The sequence below is a fragment of the Nematolebias whitei genome, chromosome 3 (genome assembly GCF_014905685.2).
Source record: "Nematolebias whitei isolate Nwh7 chromosome 3, NemWhi1, whole genome shotgun sequence".
NCBI lineage: Eukaryota > Metazoa > Chordata > Actinopteri > Cyprinodontiformes > Rivulidae > Nematolebias > Nematolebias whitei.
This window is the reverse complement of record NC_056500.1, coordinates 19,828,733-19,849,374: the sequence shown is the minus strand read 5'-3', so window position 1 is coordinate 19,849,374 and position 20,642 is coordinate 19,828,733. Positions and strand designations below refer to the sequence as shown.

At 37.7% G+C, this 20,642-nt stretch overlaps 2 protein-coding genes across 2 annotated transcripts; one reads left to right on the top strand and one right to left on the bottom strand.

The window, feature by feature from the left end:
* Window positions 1–1,217: 1,217 nt before the first annotated feature.
* zgc:153738 (uncharacterized protein LOC558115 homolog) lies at window positions 1,218–12,789 on the bottom strand. Its single transcript, XM_037674626.1, has 19 exons — window positions 12,779–12,789; window positions 6,193–6,520; window positions 5,949–6,068; window positions 5,606–5,776; window positions 5,449–5,520; window positions 5,032–5,237; window positions 4,823–4,907; window positions 4,623–4,742; window positions 4,272–4,347; window positions 3,889–3,995; window positions 3,549–3,635; window positions 3,398–3,468; window positions 3,219–3,301; window positions 2,824–2,931; window positions 2,518–2,717; window positions 2,223–2,309; window positions 1,962–2,139; window positions 1,643–1,878; window positions 1,218–1,331 (listed from the first exon to the last, which is right to left on the bottom strand). Exons 1-19 carry the CDS (start codon window positions 12,787–12,789, stop codon window positions 1,218–1,220), a joined length of 2,460 nt encoding a protein of 819 aa, XP_037530554.1.
* alkal1 (ALK and LTK ligand 1) lies at window positions 10,358–16,204 on the top strand. Its single transcript, XM_037674627.1, has 5 exons — window positions 10,358–10,369; window positions 10,611–10,886; window positions 13,081–13,134; window positions 14,990–15,070; window positions 16,140–16,204. The coding sequence occupies exons 2-5, from the start codon at window positions 10,622–10,624 to the stop codon at window positions 16,202–16,204; spliced, it is 465 nt and encodes a 154-aa protein (XP_037530555.1). The 5' UTR covers window positions 10,358–10,369; window positions 10,611–10,621.
* The last annotated feature ends 4,438 nt before the right edge of the window (window positions 16,205–20,642 follow it).

The following is a 20,642-nucleotide window of genomic DNA, read 5'->3' as shown; positions in this document are numbered from 1 at the left end:
AGAAAAAAGTAAAAACACACAGTGGAACTAGTGACCCATCATCCCCATCAAGAAGGGATAGAGAAAATAAATAAAGTATAAAAATAAGATGTTCTGGAGAATGTCAAGTGTTAAACTTTCCTTTTTGATAAATCCTATAATTATGGTTGGCTTGGTTGCCATAGGCTTAGACTACTGAAAGACAAACTGACCTCATTTCCTTAAATGATTTGCTAAAATTGTATGGTTTTCATTTTATACTATTTCTTTTAACATGTGAACCTCAACCTGCCATTGTGTATCTGTTCCTCCTTCCTGTTCCTCTCAAACCCAGCCGGTCGAAGCAGATGGCCGCTTGTCCTGAGCCTGGTTCTGATAAAGGTTTCTTCCTCATGAGAGTTTTTCCTTTCCACTGTCGCCTGCTTGCTTGCTCAAGATGAGAGTCTGTGATGGAGTTAAATTCAAAGCAGTCTGCTCCTCAGATAAATGTTAAATTATTATTTTTATGAATGTTTCTGTTAACTTATTGTTGTTTCTGGTCAGTTCCTGAGACAACCTCTGTTGTGATTTGGCACTATGTAAATAAACTGAACTGAAATTAATTGAATTAAAACCAGAAATTAAGCAAGAGAATGGATATAATTTGTAAGATAAAAATGTATTTAAACAATCATTAACAACAATAATAATATTTGCATCCACATAACAAGGATTGCCATATATTCTGGAGAGTACATGAAAAAATTATAAAAGGGAAAAATCCTTGAATAAAAATACATTACTTTCTTTGGGTCTTTATTTTATTTATTTATCTTTTTCACATAGACTTCTGGCCGGGGGGGCCTTTCTGGGTGGAGTTTGTGTGTTCTCTCTGTGCATGTGTGGGTTTTTTCCAGGTACTCCAGTTTCCTCCCACAGACCAAAAACATGCATGTTAGGCTGATTGGCAACTTTAAATTGTCTCTAGGTGTGAATGAGTGAGTGAATGATTGCTTGTCTCTATGTGTCCCTGTGATGGACTGGAGACCTGTCCAGGGTGTCCCCCGCCTCTTGCACAGTGATGGCTGGACACCAGTGACCCCCGTGACCCAAAAAGGAAGAAGCAGATAAAGATGATGGATGGATGGATGGATGGATGTTTTCCACATGTGAACAGTGTCAGCCTGACTTGAATATACTAAAAACTGAACATTCAAATATTTTTTTAACTCAACTGTAAACAATTTAAAACACCCTTTTTATTTTTTCTTCTTCTTCTTTGCAACTTTGCCTTTAGGTGGCGGTGCTTTTGTTCCCTTTCCGGTGGCAGCTTTGATTCTCTTCTGTCCCAGAGGTGTCATGGCATACCAGTTCTGAAGACAAGAAGCAAAATGTGTCAAACATACTCTATAATTAAAAAAAAAAAAGCAAACTAACTAAATAATTACATTTTAAGTTGAAAATATATTTAAGACTAACAACAATTTATAAAATAAATTGTTTGTTGACATCCAGTGGTTTGCCATGAAACTTTCCAGGAACAGAATTATTTTGGCAGTGGTTGCAAAACTATTAAAGCCCAGTTTAGACTACAATCAAGAACTGACAGATTGAAAATGTACCAAAAATACTTGTCTCAAAATGTTATTAGTGTGTTTTTTAAAATACTGTGTATTAAACATACTTTTAGTGCCTCCTCCTCCTCCTTAAACACGGGGTCCATTTGGGCCAGTATGGGTATAAACTCTGAAGCGCTCAGTGGTTTTCTGGCCTGCTGCTGGATACGCCGTTTGGTAACCACACGATTGATAGTCTGGACGATGCGACCTGAAGTGTAGCCATCGGAAACCTTTGCAAGAACGCTGAACAAAGGAGACGTGTCAGCACCTCCTCTTTGTTTGATCAGTTTCTTCCACAAAACTGAAAGAGTGAAAGATCCATTCATAGCATCACAAACATTATCATGGTTAAAGAGGATAACTAGTGTGTGTCAGCGTTTTTACTGTATCTTGAGCCGTAGTCAGGTCTTGGGATGAGGATGATTTTGGTGTACATTTTACACAAAGAGTCAGTATCAGCACTCTGTGGGTTCTCAGTTGTTCCTATTACAAGGACACGATCTTCTCCTTTGATCAGTTTCAGCAACTCGGGCAGCTCTTTTTTCAGCTGCTTAAGGTCCAGCTGTTCATTAAGAACAGAATAATGTTGAGGAAAAAAAAATCTGAACAGAATGGCAGGTTTGTTTTTATTTTGTTCCAAGGTACCTCTTTGTCTTCAATGGGAATCTTTTTGTAGAATATTTTCTCTGCATTATTAATCCATATTACTGATGGCTGCAGAAGTCTTGCAACCTGTGAGAAAAAAGCTGCATAAGTCGCTACACAAAGCAAGTTAATACATTTTAAGTCTATGACAATATAACAGAAACAGAAGAGGCACATGCGATCACATTAGTCAAGCATGCAGGATAGACAGATGTCTTTACTTCTCATTGAACCTCCAGGATAAAATACATCAGTAATTGTGATCAAAAAGAGGCTTTAGATAACAATTTCTTACCTTCAACACCATGTGAAGCATCATCTCAAGCCCATTCTTGCCTGGATACTTTCCTGCTATGTTTAGGGGGGACAAATCAAACAGGTTGGCCCCTGCATCCTGGCAAATCGCATGGACCAGCATCTTTTTTCCTACACCTGACGGCCCTACCAGTAGTATGGCCTTTATCAAAGGAGCCTTCTCATGCACCTCTTGAGAGCCTGAAACCACAAATTACTACATCTTAAACAACACATGCATTATTTTTTTTTAAATAAATTAATGTGAATGCATGGTGTTTAAATTGAAACAGAAACACTTGCATACCTAATGGCAAGACTGCATATAAAGATAAGACTTGTCGCACATCTAATAATGACGGCATGGGTTCGATGTCATTGAGCCTAAGTGTGCTCCCGAGGTAATTGTAGTCACCTGAGAAGACGAAGGGAATCACTAAGTAACACCAATCCATTCATTTTCTTCACCTGCTTGTCCATACAGGGCTGCAGGAGTATTTTAGTTTTAGAAGTATTCACTAAACACTAGCAGCTGAGCCAGAAGAGACACATCATCACTGAACACATCTATGTTGCCTTATTTTTTGTCTTAGCTGTGCCCACATATCACATCTAATCAAATGATAACAATGCAAACAGAGTTATAAACAAAGATTTCTGAATAAAATCACTTTTCTACACGAACAGCATGCAGGGCCTTACCCAGATAATCCTTCATCTTCACATTATTTGCCTGTTTTAATAAGCCCTGTTCTACCAGCTCCTGACACAGAGACTCAAGGGTCCTAGAAGATGTAAAATATTTGCACTGATCAGTGGAAGAGCATCATACAAGTCAATATTGTGCTGAAATGCTTTGTGCATCATCACTGTAACTTCACCTATCAGCTGTCAGGTCTTTTTCTTTTTCCTTCTTCTTCCCACTTTTAGACTTCCCACTCACCTTCTTCTTCTGTGAGATAAATATAAGTAACTAATGATCAAATGAATGAAACTGATATAAATTGTCACCACCGTCCTTCGTGATTATACCTTGGCATCTGCTTTTGTTTTGACACGCATGTTTTTATCCACAGACAGCTTCAGCTCAGCCAGCTCCTGTCGCATCTCCTCATCTACCTGGAAATGAAGAAATCGGATTGTGTTGTAAAGTTACCAGTTTTTACACACCATTGATGAAGACACTTAACTGATAAAACCCACAGGACGCATGTGCATGCTGTATACTGTTCTCTTTGCCTGTTAAGCCCATCTCCTCAATTCTCTGGCAATGTATTTAAATCATTAAAACAATACGAAATAAACTTAGTTTTAATCACATCTTGCATGTGTAATTTTTTTAAAAGTACTGGAAACTAAGTAGCCATGTCACCTGTACTCGAAGTTCTGCTTCAACAACTTTTCTCAATTCTTCCTTCATAAGCTCCACATCAAATTCCTCATGGAAGCATCCAGAAACATCTCGGGTTCCCCAAACATCTGTGGATTGCAGAGATTACATTCAGGTTCTTTATGTTAACTAACTTTTTTATTACATTATCTTCAACTAAGAGAGAGGGAGTATACAAATCAAAAGAAACATTTTGATGCTTTGTTGCCTATACGCTACTTTTGAATCTGTTCTAAAAGCAGAGTGAATAAGCCAAAATCTTATTTTTAATGTGAAACCAGAGCAAGTTAAATGTCCAACATTAGGAAGACTAGAAATAAACTCAAACTCATTAGATCCAGTGACCCTTTCAAGTGTAAATATACCCATGTAACTTTTGTATCTCGCTTCCAACTCTGACAGGAACGCAGACGGCAGCATCTTCAACCCTGCCTCCTCATCCTGTGGTTCAGAGCAAAGTTACACTAACTCAATCAAATTTCTGCCTCGGTAAAACAGTAAAATACAACATACATACATATATATATATATATATACATATATGCACATACACACACACACACATATACAGTATATATATATATATATATATATATATATATATATATATATATATATATATATATATATATATATATATATATATATATATATATATATAAATAAATTAGTGAGAATTTATTCAGTGATATTTTATTATTTTATTTAATACTTACTTCTTCCCTCACTATTATAGACCCCTTTTTTTTGGCCTTCTCGTTCTCCTTTGTTTCTTCTTTCCCATTCGATTTGGTGTTAGAGGCCCCATTTTTTGCTTCATCCATTTCCTTCATTAACTAGAAACCCAAACAAAATTTGTGAGAACAAGCTAGAAAGTATTTAGTGGATCATCCTTTTAATTAAGGATGTATTCTACCTGCAAAGGACTCTTTTCCATAAAGATGAGGGCTGAGCCTCCATCCTCTTCATCTGGGTAATCTGGGAACACCCCTGTAGCATTACTGTAGAATGCCCCAAAGGAATATAAAAACGGGTTATTTCTTAACTTTACTTATTGTTTACATACTTCTCTAGCTCCTGAACTCTTCTGCATCGAAAATCATTGTAGCTATTGTGACATCTCACCGACATTCGAAGAACCATTCCCGAATCTGGCTTTTCAGGGTCTTTCTTATGTCATAACCTTCCTTTTCATGTAGTTGGTTTTTAACAACTTCTAAAGATTTTTGGTATGATTCCTCAACCTCTTTTTGTTTGATTGAGTTGTGAGCATCAATGGCTTCGGCTTCAATCTGTGCAGGGGAAGGCCCATCATATTTTGGATCCATAACCTAATGTAAAATAACCCCAACATAATGAATGGGTTACACTTTTTTGCTTGTTTCTAAATCTCTGAAAAACAAGACCATTGAGGTAAAAAAACAATACAAATTCATACTAAATACCTATAACTCAAATGATTTTAAAAAAAAAACTGAAACTGATTTCAGCAGAGCTTTGCATGTTCTTTTTAAAGCTAAACTAATGGATCGTTTCTCTCACCATTCCCAGACAAATCATCTCTTCACGTTGTGCAATTTTTGACTTCTTCCTCTGAACGTAGCCCTTCCACACCTGCAAAATAGATGTACCCAGATTACAACACAAATCATGACCCGGCCAAAACAAATTTGCATAAAATCATGTTTGAGAGATGCACCTTCTGAATACAGATGGCGGCTGAGTTTTGGTCAAGTGTTTCAGCATTTCTTCTGTTGAGCCTTAAGCTTTCTTCAGTTAACTTTGCCCTCAGACGCCCTTGTCGAGCCCTCTCTTCTATTTGGATTATTTTAATGGCCTCCTCTTGACTCATTTCCTCAGTCGTCAGTGACTATAGGGACCATTCAAAAGAAGTATACAACAGGACAAAAACTTAATTTATTCATTGAACTTGATGGTTTCCTGCAGACAATGTGTTTTGTTGTCAACCAGTTGAGTGTAAAAAGTTTTGTATGAATCAAATTTCAAGGCTAAAACACACAAGTAGATTAATTTTAACTCACACCAAGGCTTTCAGTAACTTCCATCATTTTAAAGAGATCCGTCAGCATCCCCTTCCTTTCTTGGACTACTTTACTGCACTCACTGAGAAAGTAGTGAGGGATGGGGATCTCAAGTTTTTCCTAATAAATAACAAGTAAAGAAAACTCTTCTTGAGTTGGCCTGTTTTCTTATCATCCCAGATAAACACAGTTAGGAACATCTAAATGCCGTACAGTATCTTATGCATTCATAGCTAAAACGTACATGTGTGAGTTTCAGCGACAGAAGGATATCATTCACATAATGGTACTCTGAAAACTCCTTTTCTACCAATTCATTCTTCAGCTCCAGGACCCTGCCTATGACACTGTCAAGAATTCCCCGAACAGCTCGTCTCTTCTGAGGCTGGATCATCTGGTCATAGATCGTCTCCAGTTTCCTGAATATCTGGATGTAACGCACATAAAGTGTGGCCACCTGCTGGACAAACACAACTCGGTCTTTCTGTGGGGAAGGCGGCTTAGCAGGTAGTTCTTTAGTTAGGAGACGACTCAACTCCAACATGGCTTCTGCCAAGAGCTTGTTGTATTTCCTACAACAGAGTAAACACACATAAACTGAAACCAGGCTGGAAATATAGTGCCACGGTTTATATCTGTAAAACAAGAGGAACAACAACATTTCAACAAGACAAAGTTTAATAATGTAGTTTGGGGTACTTAAAAATTATATTTTTTACAAATAATTGTACTTACAAGTGCTATAAGCAGCAAAGTATGGAAATTAAGAGAAGATAAGATGGAAGTTTATTGTCTTCCACAACTGTGGCAGAAATTCTCCATTGACACGCTCTACATTCATCATACACACAAGAACCAACAAGAGAACATAATAAAAACCACATTATCACCATTAGTTACCACCATTAAGACGTGACTTAGCTTTGTTTAAGAACATTATTCCAGATGGTACAAATGGTTTCTTATAAATATTCTTCCTCCTGACCAGTGGGACTCGGTAACATCTGTTTGATGGAAGCATCTGGAAGCAGTTGTGTAGTGGATGTGAGGGTGGTTTCGTGGTCACTGAGCGGCTGCAGATGTCTGATAGAGGAGACTGACGTGAGCCAGTTATTTCACTTGATTGTTTAATTATTTGGTGTAATTTAGCTTTCTGTTTTACATTAATGAGGTTGAACCAGGATGAAATGTTAAAAGTTAAAATGGACTCAATCAGGAACTTGTAAATCAAGGTCAGAGTGCTCCTGCTGACATGAAAGCTCTTTAGTTTCCTCAGCTGGTAAAGATGTTGTTGGGCCTTCTTATAAATTGACTCAGTGTGCTGTGAGAAAGACATGTTTGTGTCTATCTCTGTGCTTAAAAGCACCTGCTCCACCTGCTGTCCATATGGTCAGTGGTTTCAACAAAGGTTCTGGTGTTTGAGCTCGACCCTCACAGCACAGTTCCTTCGTTTTTGAAATGTTCAGCTCCAGCGAGTTGAATGAGAACATCATGAGGAGACCGTGGACCGTCTGCTGATAGCGGGACAGAGCATCAGGTCCGGTCATGTGCACCACCAGAGCCATGTCATCTGCATATTTCAAAAGAGCCATTCCTTCACTGTTGCATGAAATAAAGTTTGTGCAAATAGAGACGAGGATGGGAAATAAAACGCAGCCTTGGGAAAGATCCAGTGTTTAAGATCAATTTGTTTGACTTAAAATAATTTTAAAACGCTTGTTGTCGTCTGTCCATAAAAACGCACTGAATCCCTAAAATCAAGCGTGAGGCTTGCGTCCTCCACACCACGTCTTGGCTTGTTAAACTGAGGCAAACTGTAATAGATCCAGCTTGTCAGCCACCACGACAGCCAGGTGCTCACACACCACTCTCTTCATACATTTGCTCAAAATTTATGTTAATGCAACTGGTCTGTAATCCTTTAGGTATTTAGCACGTGTCTTCTTAGGGACTGGAACAATGTGGGATTCACTCCATTGACTGGGGACACAACCAGAATCCAGTAGCTTCTGGAAGAGTTTAGTAAGGGGCCCAGTTAGCTGTGTGGCACACTCCTTCAGTACTTTACCTCCGAGTCTGTCAGGACCAGGGCCTTGTGTGGGTTAACGATGCAAGATGGAAGAGATGAGCTGTTCATCAATAATAATGTCTTTGAGAGTGGTGCTGGTCATTTGTAGGATCCAGCTGGTTGGAGTGAAATTGTTGTTGAATCTGGTGAAGTATCTGTTCAGTTGTTCTGCAAAGGAGGTTGGGTCCAGACCGTCTACTGATGCAGGCTTGGAAACTCTGCCCATCCAGACTGTGTCATGCATCCCTTGGCTGCTTTCTTTCTATTTTTTCTCATAATCTATTTTTGCTATCTTAGCCTTTGCTTTAAACTCCTTTTACAATCCCTTCACCTGTTGCATATCTCCTTTTAAGAAAGCTTAGGCAAATGTTCATGTCCTTGGATATCCACTTTTTATTGTTTGGATAGATTGTTATCTGTTTGGTGGGAGTGATGCTGTTCTCACAAAACAAAAAAATATATAAGATGTTAACAAATCTGTTAAAACATCAAGATCATTACGATCCCTCTGATCATAAAATAATACATTCAAGTTTGTTGATTCAGAACTGCCTCTCAATGTTTCAGCTGCTTTATTCCATAAATGGAAACAAAATCAGCGAACAGCATTTGAATATAGTAATAATAATAATAATAATAATAATAATAATAATAATAATAATAATAATAATAATAGCCTTTATTTAACCAGACATATTCCACTGAGATCACAGATCTCATGTTCAATGGAGGCCTGGGCCCGACACATGCATGTTTTTGTAGTGTGGGAGGAAACCGGAGTGCCCAGGAAAACTCCACACAAACACAAGGAGAACTAACCCCATAGGTTTGTAACACTGAACGTTATCTGAGTGCCTTTCACACATTTTAACCTTCGTTAACGTTCGGAGATACTCAGCTAGCTGAAGTCCGATTTGCAACAATGCTAATAATATGAAAGCGAATCAACTATAAACGCTATAATTTAAGAACAAAAAAGGTTACCTTTGCACCATGTCTGCATTCAAAGAGCTAAAATCAGTATTCTATGAAAAGTAAAAACAAAAAGTACAAATATACTTGACTGCTGCGCAGCTATCGGAGTTTAACTTGTGCCTGGCGTGTCTCCATGGTAACAGCAACAACGGATGTTAGTCCTCGGAATGTTGTGTTGCCAGATAACTGACAATTATCGTATAAACACGATCGTTTTAAAGAGAGATTTTTTCATTTCTTATTTGGCAACCCAAAAATGTTTTCCCCTACTTTGGTTTAGTGGCGAAGTTATAATAATAATAATCATAATAATCATAATCATGATAATAATAATAATAATAATTTGGTAACTCAAAGGTGTTAGAGCGTCTTGTGGCTCCATCAGCTGTCTTTGAGAATATTATTTGTTTTTAAATAAATGTTCTGGTAAATATATTTTTTATTTTTGCATTGTACACATAGGAGTAAATAACATTGCAAAAAGTTTTACTTAACTTTGGCTATCAGTTACAGAAAAAAATGAAGCAGGAAGTTTTATGCATCGCTTCATAGATTTATTATATTTAGGATATTAGCACTCTGAGTTAAGAAAAAATGGACTCATAGTTAAAATACCTTAGCTAGAAGTCTTCTGATTTCAATTAAACCTTTGTGTAAGTGTCCTGTAAATTGTACAACTCTGTCACTGTTCCAGACTTCAATTTGGGAAGAACCTGCCGGGTCGGACCGGTTCTTCTGGGGGCGCATTCTCTGCAGCGCTTAGGAGGTTACAAGACTTGTTCATCTGCACACACACAAAAAAAAAAAACATCGGCTCGCTGACAGCTCGACTAGAAGCTTGCAGGCCCTCAGATTCCTCTATTCTCTGCATCCAACATCCAACAAGTTGCGCTTTTTGGAGAACTCGGTGCGCGCTGCAGCGCTCTGGTCTTTTTGTCGCGTAGCTCACTGTTTCCAGATGAATTTTCAGAGATCCATTTTCTATGAGACCTTAAAGCGCTAATTACCTATAATAGGAGTGTTTTTCCACGAGCAGACTGGTCCTGAAAAACAGAAACTAGTGATGTTATGTGCGTAATGGAGTGGCGCATGCCAAAGTGAACGAATGCCCCTAGAATAATTAAAGAACGAAAGAAAGAAGAAAAAAAACCACCGAAGATGTCAACACTGCTTGACCACCCACTCGAAATCGATTGTATTACCTACAAGAAGGTGGCTCTCTGTATAAATAGGATCGCGTTATTTCAAAAAAGACGGTGTTGAGCGCAATTTGCTGGCAGTTCTTATCTTACCGGGACAACAGACAACGCCTGGAAGAATTTGCTCAAGACTAAAGTATCAGCGCATCAGGACATAAGCATCCTTAAATCCTAAACTGGTAAGTGTAATTTTCAATACAATGCACTTGTTTTAGCTGAAGAAAATCAACGCGTGCGTAATTTGCGCTGCGCAAAGCAATTTCTGTCTTTCCCACTCCTTGGGAGTGCATAAGTTAGATTTTAAAATGAATTCATAAGTTCTAAAGGAAATGTGGAAAACTAACAAGGATGCCTCTGATGTTAAGTATTTTAAGGACACATCCACCTCACAACTAAACTTTATTAAACCCTTTTTCCCAGACAGTGAAGCCATGCATGTGGAGAGGAAATGGCACGTACTGTTGACCATCTTTTTCCTGCTCATCACCTCTGGTCAGTGTTTGGACAGCAAAAAGATCAAGCCAGAAACAAGGACCCTGTTGGATCTAATCTTACAGGTTATCAGGGACAGTCAGCAACGGGACAAGCCTGTGTCCAGGCGCTGTGGCGGTGTATTCCACTCAGCTCAAGACATGAAGGTCTCCTCTCGGGAAAAGCCTTTCTATGCCCCTAGGCTGGATAACAGCAGACTCATGGGTAAGCTGATAAGATTTATTTTTAGGACCTGATGATGAAAGCATAATCCCCATTTTACAGTTGGAGACATTTGTCATTGGTCTGTTCAGTGCGGCTGCTTTCTTTTGTTTCTTTACTTAGAAATAAATGTGCGCTTTAAGAAACCTTAAAAATATTGAAGGTAAGGATTTTGACAAGGTGTTTGTTCACATCTCTTTGCCTTCAAATGCACCTCAGCTTAAAGTTGTTATATATGATGCAGGTAAGCTGAGCAGAACAAAATTTAAGTCACACATACCTGGTGTTTATACTTCATTCTCCATCACATATTCTGAAAATTATGCTATACAAATTGTGAGTGATTGGCAAAAATAACAATAAAGAAATATAAAGTAAATAGAGTATTAATCATATAGGAGGAGCATGTGCCTGTTAAAAGTATGAATGATTCATTCAGTCAATGATTCATTGACTGACATGATCCCTACAGCAAATCTTAGACTTTATTCAAACAAAACCATTTGAACCTTTAAATTTCACCCAATGAAATTTACATGTCGCAACATCAGTACCGAATCTGATTCCTGGGGTACTTTGGAAATGCAGTTATTATGTTAAAGTGCTTTAGTAAATATTTTCTACATATATGTTTTGGTTTTTTTAACGTTCAATACCAGATTTGCTCAAATCATATTGTAAAAAAAAATAAAAAATCCAGAAGCAAAACGTGGATGTTTTTTGTTGTTGCAACAGAAAGCATCTATTCAGTGTGAGAATTGTGCTTTACTGAGGTCATTAAGTGCTAAAAGTGAACAAAGTTTCACATTCTTTGTAATGACACTGTCAATTAGTCTATGCAGAAGGGATGTTGCAGCTCAAACCTGGACTCGAGCTTATGCAATTGGAAATGTACCTTTCTCAGACCAGTGAGTGGATGGAATTTATCTTTTGAGGATATTAGAAGCAAAGACATTAGCACTGATGCGTGTGATGCTACCAGAGCACCATGATCACAAAGTGATATTAGCTTTGAGGATGAAAGGGAAGATATCTGTAAACCTGCAGTTGTGTTCAGTTGTTCCTTTAGAAACTGGGGCTGACAGTGTGACAGCTGGGTGGAGACAGACATAAATACAGGGGGGAGCATTGTTTTAGAAAGTGACTTTATATCTTTATCAAATTGGTTTGTTTTAGTTCAGGAGTCTGCACATATAATGACACAGTTACAGAAAGATACAATTTTAACTTAAAACAAGGGTTTGTGTTTTAACACATCATGATTTAGTTTATAATAAGTATAATAAATAGTTGATACATTTTTTCTGTTTCATCAGCCAATCTCATGGCTGGCTGATTTACATCCTTATATTTTCTGTTGCAGCCTTAAGCCTGCAGGTCTGGGGGCTGAAGTCCTATTAATCCAATTCACGAGGACTTATTCTGATCAGCATTATACTTGCAAATAATAATCTCTTTAGCATATTGGTAGATCAGCCATGTTGTTAGACCCCCTGCATGTGTCTTCTTTGTAAACAGTGAATGAAGGAAGCCACTACAAGATGTCCTTACCTCAAATTCATCTCACAAAATGCTGACAAATTTAAGAAATGTAATACATTTAAATTTTGAAAGGTGACATTTGAAGACATTAGCTCATCAATCTGACCAAAACTGATTTTTTTCCCCCCTCAAAACCGAGACTGTGCAAAGAGTTATCTACAACAAATAAAATAATAATTTTTCATCACTGTTCCATAAAACCTGAAAAAAAAAAAAAAAAAAAGGATCTAAATTGTCAATTTAAACCAGTGGTTTCTAAAGTTGGGGTCAGGTCCTCACTGCTGATCATAAAAGAACAATTAAGGGGTCTTAAAATCATCTCTAGAATGCCTGTTTTGTCATAAAATGATTACGAATGTGACATTTGTGCAAAATTGATACAACAAATAAAAAAAAAACATTGTCACAAACTGCTAATAGTAATGGTGGTTATCCAATTATCTTATTAACAATGTTCAACCAGAGACTGTTGAAGTTGCAAGTCTCGTCCTCGATTCTTTGGATTTGAATGTTTTATGTGATGATAAAGAAAAATAAAACTGTTTCAAAGTTAAACAAAAAAGAAAAAAGAAATGGATGAGAAAGAGAATATCAGAAGGAAGTTTCTGTATGACAGCTTTAGCTCTGAAAACCTCATAGAAATCTTCTCTTACAGATATCGCTGCTAGAGATGCACACCTGAAAGAAAAATTCATTCAGCATTTCGGAGGTAAGAACATTGTCAACAAACATCTCTCCACACGTGCAAATATTTTAGTCCCTGATTCTCCTCTGACCTTTCCAGGCATCGCAAAACAGTTATCTGGCAAACGCCTTTCAGAGCATAGTTGGTGCTTTTCCATGAAACCTGTGGCGGCTGTTTCATGGCTTTGCTTCAAGAGTCGTTTTCATTCCTGCAAGGCAGCATAGTTTGCTGAAGTCATAGACAGCTTTGTGAACATGGGAACCTCTGTGGGTCAGCAGAGGGTCGCCTGGCTTAGCTGCAGGGCAACAGTTTAGAGAACCAGCACATGGTCTGAAGCTGACGGAGTGAAGCTGAAGGCCTTGCTAAGTTAAGCTGATTATTTGTCTCAGGACCTGCGAGTAGACTTCATTATTGGTATGAAAATCTGGAAGCTTAATCATTGGTGCAAAAACTCCTAAACGTGATTAGAACTGAAAACTTGGTTCTCTTTTACACCCAGTCCAGCTGAACCCTGGCTACTTTACAGTGTCTGTTAACTAACTTTGCAAAACACTATAACTGGGGACTGCCTAGTAAGAGGCAGCACCTATTATTATCCACCTAACAAAGGGTTTCTTAACTTTACATCTTACTCTTCCGTCAACTTTAATGTGGCCCAAACTGCAATGTGTACCCCCACAGATCTTATTTCAAAACGACCGGCTCAGCACCGTGATGTGTGCTATTACTTTCGAGTTACGGTGATGAAATTTGTAAACAAAACTAAAAGGGAAAAATATGATAACTCAGCAATTTTTAGAGCTATTCAGCTGAAATTTGGTGTATTGGTAGCCGAGAATGATGCCTAATAAACTCTGACTGCAAATCCAAAATCCAAGATGGCCACCTTAGCTAAAAGGGAAAAAATGCAATAACTTTGCCAATTTTAGAGCCATTCAGCTGAAATTTGTTGTATTGGTAGCTGAAAACAATCCCTAATAGACTCTGACCGCAAATCAAAAATTTAAGATGGTTGCCTGAGCTAAAAAGGAAAAATACTATAAGTCAGCCATTTTAGAGTTATTCGGCTAAAATTTGATGTGTTGGTAGCCAAAATCAATGTCCATTAAATACTGAATTCAAATCTAAAAATTGAAGATGGTCACAAAGCTACATATAAATGGGTTTAGATCAGATGTTTTCACACATGCAGAGCTGAGATTTGGTGTGGTTAAAGCTGAGAACGTTTTCCATCACATACGGAATCCAAATTAAAGATCCAAGATGGACACCTTAGCTGAAAGGGAAAAAATATAACTCAGCCTATTTTAAAGCTACTCAGCAGAAATGTGGTATAATGGAGGCTGAGAGCGAACCCCAACACATAGTACTGTCAAATCAAAATTTTAAAATGATAGCAGCATGGCAGTCCCCATCAACATTTCTCCAGGAACTTTCTAGTTATTATTATAATTATTATTGGTTAAGCATTAAATTGGTTTGAAACAAGTTGTTTACTTTTAGGAATATAGTGTTTGACTTTCATCATTCTCATAATCATTCAGTCAAGTCTCCTGTAGTTCATGTTGGAGGCAGATATTTTCCTCTTAAGTCTCCATCAAGAGATGCTTCATGACTGAATAAAAAAAGGTTTTCATTACAGCTTGAATGAAAATTGAGGGTTTTCTGGGTCGAGACCAACAGAAGACAATTACATTGACAAACATCCTTCAAAGTAAAACAAATCCTCAAAATCTTGTTTCTAAAAAAAATCAAATATTCAGGTTTTTCTTTTTCTATGTTACTCATCTGTAGATGTAGAAAGCAATATGTGAAATCTGTAAAAAAAAAAATATATATATTATTTAATCTAATGGTTGCTTATTTTTTTATTAAGCAGGACATGTCAAGTTTTCGTCAGAGTGCAAAACACGCTTTCATAGACTATACCACACCACAAGGGACTGCTCAAAACCAGCATGTACGTATGCCTTTTTTTTATCTTGACTATATATATTTTTTATGTTTTGTTGTAACTGAAGTGGTTGCATGTGAGCAAAGTATTTTTATTGTCACACTGATTTAGTCGTTGTTTCTACATTGGTTGAGAAAAACTCGTGTTAGAATCAGCTTCACTGGCAGTAAATTAAATTATAACTGGATTACTTCTGCTTTAATTTTAATACAAATGCACTTGTTATTTTGTGTGTATTTTACTACTTTATTAGTACTTATTTTGTAATTATGTTTGGTAATTTAAAAAGTTTAAAATCGGAAAAAAAAATAAAAAATCCAGAGTTAGGTTTTAAAAAAAGTCATCAACTCTGGAGATTTGATTTGTTTAATAGTTGCTTCGCAATATTAGTTTAAAGCTACAAGCGAGCTGCATTATTTCAGCTGATTTGCAACACTTTGCAAATGTTTGTAACTGGCTGGCAGGTCAGCTACAGAAGGATACATTTTTCACATATTAATGCAATTTGAATTTAGTTCCAGAAATATAGAAAAAAGGGATGAAATGGCGTAGTATGCTTTTCTTTTTCTTAATTTTTAAAACAAAAACAACTTGAAATTTTCTGCAACCCTGCAGAAGACTCTATGATGTAAAATCTTTCACCTAAATTTGCAGGACGTGCATGTGAAGCTGTAACCTGTTCACATGGTGATGGGTCAGCGTTTATACTCTCAGATATTGTAAAATTCTGAGCGCAAATCTTTTTTAATTAAAGAGCGTTCAACTTTTCTTGTTGTTCAATAGGTCGTGCTTTTATTAGTCTACATGTTGGATCAAGTGTTAGTTTTGACAGTCCTGATAAATGAGTCAATAATGGAAATAATGCAGCTGTGGTTATTGATAACACCATCATTTGGACCTTTAACTTTGACACCAGTATCCACTAATTATTTATTATTACTTGTGCATTAAACTGTAAAACAATAGGTGCCTATAAATAACTCTAGTGCTTAGATTTAAATGTTTTCCTATGTACTTCTACGTTTTTGCTCGATATGTGCTTTTACCATAATTGTGCTTTTTTTTTTTTTTTCAGATTACAAAAGATGTGCGAGATTGCTCACACGATTAGCAATGAGCCCGCTCTGCATGCAGTCGTAGAAGTCTGTATGTGAGTACTGGTGTTTTTTTTTTTCTGCTTTGGAGTTTCCTCTGTTAATAGTTTGGTTCCTTTCAACACTTTTTGTGTCAAAAACATGAAATGGTTTAATTAAAAAAAAACATATTGTACAATTAAACTTAATTATGTGCCTCAGTTTCAACAAGAAGGAACATTTAAATTGAGATTTTTAAGGAACTCTATTGTCAAATGACTCACGTAATCAGAAATGTATCCCCTGCACATCGGTCCAACAAATATATTTTATATAATACAGTATGATCTTTTGGGCAGCACGGTGGCGCAACTGGTAGAGCTGCTGCCTCTCAGCGAACAGGTCCCTGGTTCAAACCCCGGTCCAGGGGCCTTCTGGGTGGAGTTTGCATGTTCTCTCCGTGCACGCGTGGGTTTTCTCCAGGTACTCCGGTTTCCTCCCGCAGACCCAAAACATGCATGTTAGGCTGATTGGTAACTCTAAATTGTCCCTAGGTGTGAGTGAGAGAGTGAATGGTTGTTTGTCTCGTTTGTCTCTATGTGTCCCTGTGATGGACTTGCGACCCGTCCAGGGTGTACCCCGCCCCTCGCACAGTGATTGCTGGACATGGGCACCAGCGACCCCCGTGACCCAAAATGGAATAAACGGGTAAAGATAATGGATGGATGGAGTATGATCTTTTTATTTTGGACATGCTGAAGTGTTACTAGATTCCCACAAAAGTTAAAACACTCCTGGTTTCTTTAGATATTGCCTCCAAAGAGACATCATTTCTTCTAATCTTTTAAAGTGGTCTTAATCGGTATTTTGTCAGGTTTGTTAAATGTCTTAAATTGAGCTTTTTTAATACTTTGGCTGCTTTTTCACTTCTGTTTCCTGACCATAACCACATATTGTGCAGTTTGTTTAAAACTAAACTGTCATGTCGATGCATCATCCCTCAGTTAATTGTCAGTTGTATGCCAAATGTTCAGCTAATAGTTGTTGGAGAATCACCTCACTGGCACTGAAATATATTTCATATAACTGTGTTATCTCTGGCATTTTTGTTGCTTCAACTAAAGAAATCCGATTTAAAATTGGTTATTTATAAATTTTTCTGTTATGTGTGGACACAGTACGGGTTAAGATTTTCAGTTCTGAGGTTGTTTTAAGCTGGAGTATTTCATAGAGCACAGTTAAGAATATTTAAAAATAAAAACATCCCTCTGAACTCTGAAAAAGATCAGGTATTGGACCGGAGGGGGGAAGGGGGGAGCAGCCACAGTCTAAGGAAAAACCTTCAGAAAGCTTTCAAAAATTGCTGGGGAGGTACAGTGGTTCAGTTGGTAGAGCTGTTGCCTCCCACTGCAGAGGTTGCCGGGTCGAATCCTGGCTGGGGATCTTTCTGGGTGGATCCAACAAAGCTAAGTCAGGTCCTCTGGACGGTTTCTTTTTGTTGAAACATTTCTTCTTTCATCCAAAGGACTTCATCAGTCCAAGGAGCTGCAACAAACTTAGTCCCATAAGTAGCACACTCACATAGTGGACTAACCAGTTTGATGGTGAGAAGATGGTTTCTGTCCGCCATCTCCCCCGTCGACTCCTCTGAGGCAGCCATAGTCAAAGTGAGCATGAACATTGATGTTTTGAACCACTTTGGCCATGGCTGCCTCAGAGGAGTCGATGGGGGACAGAAACCATCTTATCACCATCAAACTGGTTGGCCAAGCGGGTAAAGATAGTAGATGGATGGACAAATATATATATACCTGTACATATAAATGATAGATGACTCAGTACTTCTAAAACTACTTTATTATGTCTAACTGTAAGCTTACTCATAAGTGTTCTGTGTTGAAATATTTACATTTGAATATGAAAAACTAGCATGTCACGTCACGTGTCACGCCATCACGCTTCTCCTGCTCATGTTTAATACACCAAAGACTACCTCTCCCAGGACAAAAAAAGAACCCCGACTGTCGTCAGTGGAGTCATTTTGGATGTGTCGTCATCCCTTTGTTAAAGTGATCTTTGACAACAGCTTTTTCTCTCCTGTCTAGTTTTAAATCTAGCATAGGTAAAAGCATGTGTTCAAGCAGAATGCAATTTAGTCCAGTACGATGAGTGATTGCTGCGAACAGATTCATTTGCATGAATGGTCATTTCAGGTCATTGGGTTTAGATGGTGATAATATAATGGCGGAGGCGGACACTTTCTGAGGAATCGTATAATAAGATCCTGCGGGCTCTGTTCTGAAAGTTCACCTTTATGCCACAATTGACGATCTTTCAGACGCTTTAAGTGAGTCACAGTTTAGTAATTCTGGTCATTTCTGAGTGAACTTAGGTAACATTTGGGAATTTTGGTGAGGGCAGGGCAGCGATGACCCTCTTCTTTACGACTTCCTGAAAAAAAAAAAAGTCAAGATGTGTCACCCTCCAAGTCTAAACACGAGTCATTAAAACTGCAAAAGCCACTGATGCTCATCAACTTTTTTATGTTTTGGAATTTATTTTCAGGTTGATGGAAGAGGGATCCATGTGTTGCCAAGAAAGTGCCTTTCAATCCACAGGAGACATAAGAACATTGTGTTTGTATATTGTCTATTGGTTTTGTTTAAACAATGGAAACTCATGAGTGGACTGAGCAGAGTGCTTTTCATTTTGATGGACCTGAACAGATTGTGTATTTATTAGGAAATATTCGTTTAACATTGAATGCACCTATTTATTGAACAAATATGTACATAACAACCCAACTATCATAAAAAACAGATTTTGTTATAAAAGTTATATTTGAAGAAGTGTTGTTTTTTTTTTTTTTTATACAAAATCCACTTTTACTATTGTGCAATGTTACGCTCCATCATTGTCATCTTTACATGTTATTAGGCACTTACTTGAGTGATTGTTGACAAATGAGACCATATGGAATACAAATGGTGGTTACTCGCTGCATTATGAATAAAGAATATTGAAGCACAGCTAATGTTGTGATTATTGATGAAGAGGCAGCCGGTGTGATGATTGGGAATAAATTGAGCATTATCAGCATTGTGTGCTTGTCCCATTGTTTTCTCTTTCAACAGAAATCTGCTCATTGAACGCATCGGACAAGACTGAGTTTTATTTACTGGCTTTACAGAGTCCATATTATCTTTTTGGCTTTAACATTTTTCTTTTGCATTTTTCAGCACCTTTATGATGCAAACTGCTGTCTCAGCTCCTTCAAGAAGGTGCTAAAACACTCATTTTACTAGAATCCACTGCAAAACATCTGGCAGTATTTTCCTATTGCAATCACTTTATCACAGCTATCAGCTCAGACAAATTGGAGTGAAGATAATCTAAAGCCAAACTCATAATTCATGTAAAGTAATAAATAGGACAGATCTAATGAAGTGTTTTTGTTGTTCCAGCGCTTTAGACCACATGAAACTGAAAACCAGTACACAGCTCTCATAAAAGTCCACATCCACTTGTCTTCAAGCCAAACAGGGGGAAAAAATGTCCGTCAAAAGATTCCTTGTTTTTCTCATGTTTCTCTTCCAGGCTCACTCATCATGAAATAAACACTGTATATCAGATTGTGAGGAGTTTAAAGACAGCCAAGTTGTCATTTCCTCATGCTGACTTAGTAATTGGAGTTAAACACTTGAGAGCTGTCAATTCTAAATCACTGAGTATTTCATGAGAACAGTTACATATCTAAACTATGAAGTCCTGAGATTTCTCCTCTTGTCTCGTCTCATCTTGTCCCGTTGCTTGTCTGCAGAATACTGACTGATTATCCTCATTTTGGACAGAGAATTAAACACTGATCCAGCCAGTACAAGGGGTTGATGGATAAGGGTTTGGGAAAACATAAGCCAAATATTACAACAGCTCAGTTCTCGCATGAGCTCATCTCTACAAACTGAGCGGGAGTGTTCCGTTTCTCATGGGTCAACCGTTACAAACTCTTCCTTTGAATGTCTGTGGACTGAAGCTGCATTACTAAAAGAACGTGTCTGATTGTGTGCACATCCCATCAGCGAGACTGTAATCTCAATTTATGTTATGGTTACAACTTGATGCGAGTTTGCTTTGCACTGCAGGGCTATAAAACATGTCATGGCCTCTGCTGACAAATCACTGCTTCCTTAAAAGCAGAAAGTCCAGCTTTAAAACGTATGCTCCATAAACAATGTAGAAAAAATGAATAACTAGAATCAAATGATCCTGCTGGCAGACTGTTTGATGATACCCAGGTCAATTAAGTGAAGGATGACGTTTAACACTCAAACTATAAAAGGATTAGGCAGCTAAAAATACTGCGCGCACCTCATGGGAATGCATTGGGGATTCCTTTTTCTCTCCGGAAGAACAGGGACACTGGATCCTAATCTGAGGAGGATATCACTTATCTGGAGACAAACAGCACAGATTAGGAGAGGAGACAGAAGATGCATCAGGGACAG

Coding starts and splice junctions, on each gene's coding strand:
- alkal1 (XM_037674627.1), top strand. CDS start 10,622: ATGCATGTGGAGAGGAAATGGCACGTACTGTTGACCATCTTTTTCCTG. Junction 10,887..13,080: donor GGATAACAGCAGACTCATGG/GTAAGCTGATAA, acceptor CTTCTCTTACAG/ATATCGCTGCTAGAGATGCA. Junction 15,071..16,139: donor GGACTGCTCAAAACCAGCAT/GTACGTATGCCT, acceptor TTTTTTTTTCAG/ATTACAAAAGATGTGCGAGA.
- zgc:153738 (XM_037674626.1), bottom strand. Junction 2,932..3,218: donor GAAGATGAAGGATTATCTGG/GTAAGGCCCTGC, acceptor TCGTCTTCTCAG/GTGACTACAATTACCTCGGG. Junction 1,879..1,961: donor TGACTACGGCTCAAGATACA/GTAAAAACGCTG, acceptor TCACTCTTTCAG/TTTTGTGGAAGAAACTGATC.